The 11847-nt window shown below is 35.0% G+C and overlaps 1 protein-coding gene across 1 annotated transcript; it reads left to right on the forward strand.

Annotated features, from left to right (window-relative positions):
• The first annotated feature begins 851 nt into the window (after positions 1-851).
• On the forward strand, positions 852-11468 carry pcolcea (procollagen C-endopeptidase enhancer a). Its single transcript, XM_051121093.1, has 9 exons — positions 852-1018; positions 4859-4967; positions 7360-7618; positions 7764-7888; positions 8214-8350; positions 8463-8815; positions 8900-8980; positions 10745-10915; positions 11004-11468. The coding sequence occupies exons 1-9, from the start codon at positions 906-908 to the stop codon at positions 11132-11134; spliced, it is 1479 nt and encodes a 492-aa protein (XP_050977050.1). The 5' UTR covers positions 852-905; the 3' UTR covers positions 11135-11468.
• Positions 11469-11847: the final 379 nt, after the last annotated feature.

The raw sequence follows: 11847 nt of genomic DNA on the forward strand, positions 1-11847 counted from the left end.
AATTGTGAGTTTATAACTAGCACTTCTGACTTTGTAACTCGCAATTGTGAGTTCATAATTTGTGATGTTTGTAGTTAATAGATAGGGCTGCTTTTTTGCCTTACCCTGGAGTTGGTTCACCCTCTCCTTATGAAAAGTATATAAATAATACATTCTAATATTTCTAATAAATGCAGAAATTTGCCATTTTAATTTTCTCAATGCATGTCGCTGGTCTTAGTATGTACAATTAATTGAAAACACTTTTTTAGAAAAGTTCAAATCTGATTTTTTTTTTTTTTTTAATAATTTGCCTGTGGAAACAGACTTGAATTTCATATGTTCTCTAGAATGAGAACACCAGATACTCCCACTAATAACATTTACAGCTGACTAGCAACATTTGAACTGTGACTTTCATTAGAATTTTACATGCTGAGATAGTAAAATATATTAATATCCTAAAGAGAGGTAATTGGAGTACAATTAAACACAACCTCTTGATCTCCGCAAAAGTGAGGGGTTGTGACACCTCAGGCACTTCCTGATAGCAAATGGATCCGCCCGCAGATTACACCTAAAACCTGACAACCTAAGCAGCGTGAAAAGCTCTCTTAAAAGACTGACTGTTTCAACGTAGTTTAATCAAATAGATTAGATTTTTTTTTCCCAACAGCTCCCGCACACAGAGTTTGCATTGCATTTGGTTCTTTTCCTTTCCTGCTTTTGTTGATGCAGCATTTTCCCTTTGGCCAAAGCCAATGAGGCTGTTATTCAATCCAAGGTGAACATCTGGCTCTAATTAAAGCCTTTCCTTGCTAGTCCCCCCCCATAGCGTCACTTTCCCACTCCCTCTACTCTTTCCTCAGCATCCCTCCCTCCAAACCTCCTCCTCTCTGTGTCATGTGTCCTGTGGCTGCGTCTGCATGTGGATCTCAGTGCTGAGGAATATGGAGCGTCTGACTGCTGTGTGGAGTTTGGGGATTCTTCTGTCTCTGAGTTTTGGAGGAGTCTTGAGTCAAACCAGCAACTACACCAGGTGTGTGGTAGGGCTGTGGGTGAGGATGAACTACGCGTGCATGTCAAAACAGCTCCTAGCAGCTATAAATAACCTGTTTTTTTTTTTTTTTTTTTTTTACAAACCCTCACGAGTTTCTACTGCAGCAGCTGTTTAAGCTAGCTTGCAGTTTTACATCTTATTAAGTGTTTATGCCTGGTAGTAAGTGTGTGCTGTATGTATTCTCAAGAATATTTCTTATAGATTTAGAAAAGGTTGCAGATGGAAATACTTTGGGTTAGTGTGTTTTCAAAGTGAATCAGGTCGCTTTACCCTGCATCAGGTCCAGTTTTCCTTTGCAGGGAGTGTCATTGCTTTTACTGAAGAAAACAGATGGATGATTTCTTAAATAATGACTAGACTGAGCGATCTGGCCGACATCCTTATGGGCAGATATTCTGGAAAACTTCTTGTGCTATTTAAGCTGTTGCAGTTGCAGAAATAGTTGAGTCAACAATGAAATTTCCATTCATATGACTTTGTCTTCATTGGAGAAATTTAGTAGAATGTTTGTGCTGCTCTTTTCCATACAGTGAACGTACCCAGTAACCAAAAAAGGTATAAAAATTTTTGATTTTTGATTTTACAATCATGTCTGTGCCTGATCATGGTACAGCAGGTTGTTATTTGAGTCAAATTAACAACGTACACATATATATTTTTAATTGTTGTATTAGTATGGAAACATAATTTTGAAAAATAAATAAATAAATAAAAAACACTAAATGCTATATATATATATATATATATATATATATATATAAATGTATATAATGCTAATTTATATGGCTTGAAAATGCAGTGTTGAATATTTGTAATTAAAAAATGCAGAGATGCATTCAATCCAGTGTTTAATTATTTAATTATTTCTAAAACTGAAATATGTTAATGCATGTGTTGTGTTAATGCAAATATGTTAATACAACAAATTTTAATTGGTTGTGACTAGTGCTATCAAATCGATTAATCACGATTAATCGCATCCAGAATAAAAGTTTGTGTTTACATTCTACATACGTATGTGTACGGTGTATATTTATATATAAATACACACGCATACATTATTATATAAACACAAACCTTTATTTTGGATGCGTTTAATCATGATTAATCGTTTTGGACAGCACTAGTTGAGACATTTGTAAGTAGCCCTAATTTTCCATGCATGTTAAATCAGTTTTGTTTACTTCCTCATTTTTAGTAACACAGTAAATATTTGAAAAGGTCACTGAAGTTATACCATGCAGTAAACATCCCTATTACTGAGTGAAGAGAGTCTGTTTCAGACAGGGTCTGTGAGAGTGACTGCATAATGACTAGGGGTGTAAGAAAATATCAATTATCGATTCTCAAAAACGGAATATCGATATTTAAAAAAAAATCATACAAGATTCATGACAGTTGCTTTGTTTTGAGCTTATATCCTGGCCGCTAGATTGCAGTCTTCTTATCTCTGAACTTAAACAGTGACAGGAAATACTAGCATAAGGGCACACCACTAACGTTAGCGTTAATGGAAGATGAAATAATAGTTCCTGCTTCCGCCTCGGTGTAAAGTGTGGCGTCATTTCGGCTTTTGAGTAGGAATGGGCGATACCTCTTATTTTATTTTCGATCCGATACCGATATTTTCAAGCCTAGTATCGTCGATATCAATAGCGATACCGATACCTCTAGGCTAAACTGATCTTTTAAATTATTAAAAGAATAAAATTTGTAATACTCACTTAACATTATATTTGAAAGTCATGTGTTTTAAACATTTCATAAGCCCTTTTTGTGTACACTGTCAGAAATACAATGTACTAAGGTGCACCTTCTCTACCCCTAAAAGCCAGAAAGCATACTAATACCATACACACACATTAAGGGTAGATAAGGTACAAAGGTGTACCTTTGAGGGTACCTGATGAAAAACAACCATGGTGTTACATAAGTACTAAATTGTATAATTAATAATAATTATAATTATTAATTATTATTATTATTATTATGGTTTTTGCTACAAATATTATGGTTAAAATAATGTTCCAGTAGTGTTAACGGTGGTAAAAGGAAGCAAGCTGAAAGAGAGAGAGTGTTAACCATGGTAAATTTGTTGTTACTGCAGTTTTACCACAAATATGTGGAAAACTGTTGTTACTGTAGTAAAACCATGGTTATTTTTTGTACAAGGCTGCCAGACTGTTGTACCCCTAAAGGTTAAACTTCAGCACAAATAGTTAACTAATTAAATAAATATTTCATGTACACTACACTGTTCAAAGTTTGAGGTCAGTACGATTTTGTAATGTCTCTTTAACAAAGGTTCTGAGAATGTCCAATATCTGTATTTATTTTATTGTTTTACAATTCTTTTGTTTTCTTTTCTTTTCTCCTGTAAGCACTTTTTTTTTTATTAATATTAAGCAGATGTAATTCTTAAGATCAAGACAATCTGACATGGTTACAATTGTAAACTTAAATGGTAAAGCAGGGTCTAAAAATATATATGATCTGTTTATAAAAGCTTACATTTTATACATTTAATAACTAAAGAATCTTGCAAGCACTTTATTTTCCCCCTCTACTCGTACTGCACAAAAAGTGATTCAATAACATTGAATGGTTTGCATATGGTGGTGTGTTCTTAATTACAGCTTTCCTAAAATTATGTCCTGTTCATAAAATAAGAAATATCCCAGTATATCGCCTTGTTTACAATATCGCAGTGTATCGCAACATATCGTATCTCAACCCCTGTAACATGATATGTATGGTATCGCCAGATTCTTGGCAATACACAGCCCTAGTAATGACCAGGCTTTGGGCCCTGAACTATTACATCACAATAGAGCACAACAGTTTTATTTTCCAGTGTCAGTGTCATAGAGTTTAAGTCTATAAACATATGTTGCTGTAGACTTCAGCGAATATTATCAGAACAATAAAACCCTTCGGCACATTCAAAAGGGATTTTGAGCTGTCGGTGATCTCAGAAATACTGCCTGGGATGTTAGAAACACTGAATAAAAGTGTTTGCCTCTGTGAAACAGCTTTGAAAATGTAGCCTGCCAAACTCATAATTTAAAGCGCAACAAAACTACAGTCCAACTGCTCTTTTGTAGGTAAAGTAGTTAGCAACACTAACTTAAAGTTGAGTGACTTAAACTTAAAAAAGATGCAGTTTTTGAACGTATTAACTTAATGCTGTTTGGCATTAAAGTTGTACATTTATACTAAATTATATATATATACATATATATATATATATATATATATTATATATTTCCAAATTATATAACTGAGTTATATAACATGTACTAATGAATATTTTGCTTTCAAAAATGCAGTAGTACACAAAAATCCAGTGTTTAATTATGCATTGTTTAGCTGAAATTGAATGTCTGTCGTAATTATAGCAATATGATGTATTTTTAGCTAAATTATATAAATTATATTAGGTTTATTTAAAAGGCCTCCCAACTTTTAAAACGGGTCAGATTTGTTCTTCTTATGGAATTTTGAAAACACTTTCTTTTTGATTTTGTAAATGTTTCTGTCATTTATCTTGTCCTGTCATTTATCTTCTGTCAACTTGTATCTTTAATAGCTTCCGGTTGGAAAATATTCTCAGCCTGGATGTCTCCCATAATACAGTTCTTCAGTTTTGTGGGTCCATCTGTGTGCAACTGTTTGTACTCTGTGAAATTATGTCTCCTGCAAACTATGTCTTGGTCAAGCTTTGACTTTCCTCTCAAACGCTGTGTTTATTGTGCAATATAAACACATTCAGTATTCACCTCATAGTGACCAGAAATCCTTCTCTTTCTCTCTCCCCAGGCCTGTGTTTAACTGTGGCGGTGATCTGGTTGGAGACTCAGGCTTTGTGGGCAGTGAAGGATTCCCATCATTCTACAAACCCAACAGCAAATGTACCTGGTACATCACAGTGAGTTCACTTTGAGTTCACACTCTACACTCAGGATGTTGTATCCCATAATAAAAGCCATTAAAAGTATAGTTCACTTAATAATGAAAATTGCCCCATGATTTACTCACCCTCAACCCACTAGGTGTATATGACTTTCTTCTTTCAGACGAATACAATCTAAGTTATATAAAAAAACACCCTGGCTCTTCCAGGCTTTATAATGTGAATGGCTGGCTGTTGAGATTTTGAAGCAAAATAAAGTGCATTCACCCATCATAAAAAGTGCTCCACATGGCTCTGAAGGGTTAAAAAAGGCCTTCTGATGTGAATCAATGTGTTTGTGTAAGTAAAATATTAATGTTTAAAACTTCATAAACCGTAATCTCTAGCTTCCACGAACTGTTATATGCGCATTCCAGCAGATGACGTAGGATGTAAGTGATGAACGCGGAAACGCAGAGGAGAGAGCAGAAGGAGAAGTACAAAACAAGGACTGTAAAACTAAATGTCAGAGCATTTCAATAAAAGCCAAGAGGAGACTGGTTTTCCTTTGCTAAACAAAGGAAACTTTGCTTCCTTTGCTCATGTAAACAAAACTTGGTTTTCGCAAGACTAGCATATTCTCACCAGATCTTACACCACACCTACAGTACGTCATCCGCTGAAATGCAACTCCCTTGTGTATGTGTGTATGACATTTAGCAGAAGCTAGAGATTACGATTGATAAAGTTTTAAATATGGATACCTCAACAGCCATTCACTGCCATTAGAAAAGCCAGGATGAAAGTATTCATACCCATTAATTTTTTTCACGATTTGTCATGTTGCTGCCATATGTTAAACTGCTTTGAATTACTTTTTTCCACATCAATCTACACTCCATACACCATAATGGCAAAGCAAAAAAACCATGTTTTTAATATCTTCGCAAATTTATTAAAGATAAAAAAACTTGACTCCATTGCATAAGTATTCATACACTTATCTGGGACAGTTGGAATTTAGCTCAGGAGCATTCATATTGCTTGTAGATGTTACTACACTACGAGTGGAGTTAAACTGTGGCAAATTCAATTGAATGGGTCTGATTTGGAAAGGTACACGTGTTAATAAAGGGCCTAACAGCTGAAAATGCATATCAGAGCAAAAAACCAAGCCTTGAGGTAAAAAAAAAGCTGCCTGTAGACCTCAGAAATAGGACTGCATCAAGCCGCACATCTGGGGAAGAGTGCAATGAAGGTTCACAGAAGCATGTAGTCTCCATCACCCTTAATGCAAGAAGTTTGAAACAACCACAACGCTTACTAGAGCTGGCCTCCTGGCCAAACTGAGCAATTGATGGAGAAGGGCTTTGGTTAGAGTGGTGACCATGAACCTTATGCTCACTCTAGTTGAGCTCCGTGATCATATGGGGAGAAAGGAGAAACCTACAGAAGGACAAACATCACTGTAACACTGCATCTGGGCTTTATGGCAGTGTGGCAAGACTCAATCGTTTCCTCAGTGAAGACACATGAAAACACACTTGGAGATGGCAAAAAAAGCACCTAAATGACCCCCAGACTATGAGAAACAAGATTCTCTGGTCTGATGAACCTCAATTCCAAGCATCATGTTTGGAGGAAAGCAAATACTGCTCACCACCTGCAGATTACCATCACAAAAGTAAAGTGTGCTGGTAGCAGCCTCATGCTGTGGGACTCATCAGAGTAGAAGAAAAGCTCAGTGCACCAAAATATAGAGATAGCCTTATTGAAAACCCAGACCATTTAGAACCTCAGACTGGGCTGAAGGTTTGCCTTCCAACAGGGCAATGACCCTAAGCACACAGGGAGAGTGGCTTATGGACAACTCTGTGAATGTCCCTGTCTTTGAGTTGTCCAGCCACAGCCTGGACTTGAACACAAATAAATATTTTTGGAAAAACCTGAAAATGTGCGTCTGACAGAGCTTGAGATGTGAAGAGGTAAGGTGAAGAATGGCAGATAATTGTCAAATGCTGATGTGCAAAACTTGGCGCATTATATCCAAAAAGACAAGGCTGTAAAGGTGCATCAGCTAAGTTAGGGTATGAATACTTATGCAATGTACTTATTTCAGTTTTTTTTTTTAAAATAACTTTACAAAGTTGTTACAGTTCTGTTTTTGCTTTGTCATTATGGTGTATGGAGTGTAGATTGATGTGGAAAAAAGTAATTTAAAGCAGTTGAACATAAGGCAGCAATAAAACAAAACATGAAAAAAACTAAGGGGTATGAATACTTTTGCAGTGCACTCTCACTCTGATTGTGTTTATCTGAAAGAAGAAGGTCATATACACCTAGGATGGCTTGAGGGTAAGTACATCATGGGGTAATTTTCATTCTTGGGTGAACTATCCCTGTAAGTGTGTCTTTGTCTTTGTACCAGGTTCCCGAGGGCAATGTGGTCATGCTGTCCTTCAGGATTTTTGACCTAGAGGCTGATCCTCTCTGCCGCTACGACTATGTGGATGTGTATAATGGACATTCTAATATGGTACAGAAGCTCGGGCGTTTCTGTGGAACATTCCGGCCCGGAGCGATCATTTCCACATCGAACACCATGATGGTAGAGATGGTATCGGATTCAGGAACGGGAGGAAGAGGGTTCCTGGCCTACTTCAGTGGAGGAAAGCCACATGTGGATGGTGAAATCAAATATATCAGATATAAAACATCAAACATGTTGTGAAACTTAATGTTTTGATGACTTCTCTTGAGCTTAGTAGAAAGTGAATATTTGTAGTCTCAATGGTCTTTCTTTTCTCTGAAATGATTTTTTATTTCTTTCAGAGCACCAGTTTTGTGGTGGGAAGCTTACAAAGTCTCAGGGAACAATCAAAACTCCCAATTGGCCGGAGAAAAATTATCCACCAGGCATCAGCTGTTCCTGGCTTATAACAGTGGAGCCGGAAATGGTCAGGAAAAAACACAACCCTGCAGTTCTGATCGTTTTCAGTTAATATTTCAACGCTGAATAGGTGGCGGCACGCCAGACATTTTTTGCAGCCTGTTCATTAAATGATAAGAAACAAGCCTGTTGGGAAACATGGTGTTTCTTTGATGGAATCTGGGATATTTTCCAATATATTATATTATGTTATATAAGAACTTTTTCCTAGAATGTGAATATTTATTTTTGATGTTTAACTTTGTGCCAATACAAATTTTTGTTGTTGATTTTACCTATCCTTTGTACGGAATACATTTGAGATTTCTGAATTTTGTGGTTTTGTGTTTTAGGTGATTGAGGTCAAGTTTGATAAGTTTGATTTGGAGTCTGACACGTACTGCCGGTTCGACTATGTGGCGTTTTTTAACGGAGGAGAAAAAGATGATTCAAGGCGCGTCGGAAAATTCTGTGGAGACACTGCGCCTCAGTCAGTAATCATATTCATCTCTTTGACAGCCGTTATCAATATCATATGTTTGAAACAAAACCAAAAATGTTTACAGTTGCATCCATCCCTGTTTTTTGCATCCCATCTGCAGGAACATTATTACCAGTAGCAATGTGCTGTTGGTGCAGTTTGTATCCGACCTTAGCGTGACTTCAGACGGATTCATGGCATCGTATACTAGCATCCCACGTGGCGTCCATGCTCCGACTGCAGATGGCGATGTTGTGTCAGGACCTAGAGTGTCATCCACTGCCACAAAACCCCGTCTCACTCCAGTCAAACCAGTGAAACCTGTGGTGTTGACAACAGAAGCTACAACAACAACCGCAACCACAACTACGATCACTACTACTGAACAGCCAAAGCCACGACCCAAACCCGTTAGACCCATTAAACCTGTGAGACGTCCGGTCAGTAAACCAGAGACAGGTGTATCCAGACCAGGTGAGGGATTTTGATTTTCAGTGAAAAATGATGCTGGTTATGGTTGATTATAATTTGTTAGACATTATTAAATGTCTTTTTCAGTGACAGAAACAAACCCACTGTGTGCAAAGGCATGTAAAAGAGGTGGAACCATCAGGACTAGTTTCTGTGCTAGTGAATTTGGTAAGTCATTACCTACAACATACACAAATTTGGTGTACAAACAGTTTTTACTTAGAAATTGCAAGTAAATTGTATACTTAATATAAAAAACAGCAAGTAACACATTGAATTAAACAATAAATATTCAAGCAAAAAGATTAAAATAGTATTTTATTATAACTACCAGTCAAGTTTTTGAACAGTAATATTTTTAATGTTTTTTTAACAAAGTATTTTCTGCTCACCAAGTCTGCATTTATTTGATTCAAAGTACAGCAAAAACAGTTAAATTCTGAAATATTTTACTATTTGAACTAATCGTTTTCTGTTTGGATGTAATGTAATTCCTGTGATCAAAGCTGAATTTTTAGCATCATTACTCCAGTCTTCAGTGTCACATGATCCTTCAGAAATTATTCTAATATGCTGATTTGCTGCTCATCAACAATTATTGTTATTATTATTGTGTTGAAAGCAGTTAAGTGTAATTTCTTCAGGTTTCTTTGATGAACCAAAAGAACAGTATCTGAAATAGAAATCCTGAAATAGAAATGTATAATGTTACAAAAGCATTTTATTTCAGATAAATGCTGATCTTTGGATCTTTCTATTCATCAAAGAATCCTGAAAAAATGTACTCAACTGTTTTAAATATTGATAATAATAATAAAATTAGAACAGCAAATCAGCATATTAGAATGATATCTGAAAGATCATGTGACACTGAAGACTGGAGTATTAGTGCTACAAAATTAGCTGTGATCACAGGAATAAATTAAGTTTTAAAATATAATCAAATAGAAAGCAGTTATTTTGAATAGTAAAAATATTTCACAATATTATTGCTTTTGCTGTATTTTGGATCAAATAAATGCAGACTTGGTGAGCAGGAAAGACTTCTTTAAAAAACATTAAAAATCGTATTTAAATTACAATTAAATTATTTAATAAATGTAAAATTTGTTAAGATTATTTAAATTTAAATCAAAAATACAGTAAAACGATAATATTGTGAAATATTATTACAATTTAAAATAACTATTAAAAAACTGTTTAAATATATTTTAAAATAAAAAAAATTAAATGTATTACTGTAATAGCAAAGTTGAATTTCCAGCAGCCAGTGACCTTTAAGCTGCTCATTAAACATTTATTAATATTAATAATATCAAAAACACTTGTACTGCTTAATATTTTTGTAGAAACCTTACTTTGATTTACTTTTTCTCAGGATCCTTTGAAAAAAAAAAGTTTAAAAGATCAGAATTTATTTGAAATGCATCTTTGCTGCATAAAAATAACCCTCATAAAATAATATAAAAATATCTTCCTGGCCCCAAATTTCTAATTGGTATATGTTTTAAAGGGACAGTATATATACATAGTAAAAAATATATAAAATATGTGATCCTAGACCACAAAACCAGTCATAAGGGTCTATTTTTGAAATTGAGATTTATACATACAAATAAGCTTTTCATTGATGTATGGTTTTGTTAGGACAGGACAGTATTTGGTCAAGAATTCTGGAATCTGAGGGTGCAAAAAAAAAATCAAAATACTGAGAAAATCACCTTTAGGTATCACACTCACACAACGTATTTCTTAACTTATTTAAAAAAAAAAAAAATATTTACTCACTCTATTTCAATTCCTTTGGATCTATAATATAATATAATATAATATGAGTGTAAATAACAAAATTTAAATGTAGAAGGTGTGAACTATATGAGCAATTCTTTATTTCAGTTTATTTCAATGTCTCTCTTTCTGTCTTATTTTCAGTTATCACCGGTAAGCTGACAGCATTGAGTCCTGGACCCAGTGGAAGTCTGCAGGGCACAGTGTCCTTAATTAAGGCCTTTAAGACCGGTAGTCTTACAATCACCCAAGCTGGAGAAACCATGTCTGTCAAACTTGTGATGCCCTGCAGGAAATGTCCATTGCTGCGCAAAGGTATATGGCTACATATGCGCATAAATACCCACCTATATCCCATTCCTTGGTCTTTATTCCACATTAATTCCTTACCTATCTTCACTAGGTCAAAACTACATCCTGATGGGTGATGTGGATGAGGAAGGCCGTGGTGTTCTCTCTCCTGGTAGTTTCACCGCCCTGTACAAAGCCCCACACAACAAGATACTGACCAATATCAACAACCAGCCATGCTGATTTGATCGCTCAAATCCGTGTTAGTACAATCAACCTTCAGAGCAAAGACACTAGGTGAAAGCAATGGACAGTGATTAGACAACAGCCCAAAACTAGTCTGGATATTAAGAGGTATTTTTTGGCATTGTAATATAATGCTCAGGAAGTTACACACACATTTTCGAGTGCTTTGATTAGCTATGATGCATTTCTTGGTGCAACTTGTCAACTCAGAACTGAATTTTATAGTTGTAAAGTGAAGATATTTTTCATGTCAGCATATACACACAGAGATGTCAAAAAATATATTTGTAATTTATGATGATCTCTTCTAATACAGGATTTATATAACACATTATTGCATTGAACTTTAGTAGGTGTTGTTTTATTGGGATGGGCCTTTTCCTTTCACTCAAAGCTGGTGAAAAGGAAAACCGCAAGAGCATACTAAACTGATGATGTGGTAATAATAACACTTCATTCTTTCTTTTCCTTCTCCTTTCTCTCTTTCTATGTACAGAATAGCTTACGACCATTGCTTCATTGGTGCTGTTAACTAAAACTATTAAAAATAGTTTTCTGCAACTGAAATAAAGCTGAAATGAAATAAATGAATGACATAAAGAATGAAATGATGTATTTACAATATTAAATAATGATTACATGTGTAAATACAGAAATAAGTAAATAAATAAATATTAAATGTAACATTAAATATTATTACTTAAATACTA

This window comes from Labeo rohita, chromosome 10 (genome assembly GCF_022985175.1).
Source record: "Labeo rohita strain BAU-BD-2019 chromosome 10, IGBB_LRoh.1.0, whole genome shotgun sequence".
Lineage (NCBI taxonomy): Eukaryota > Metazoa > Chordata > Actinopteri > Cypriniformes > Cyprinidae > Labeo > Labeo rohita.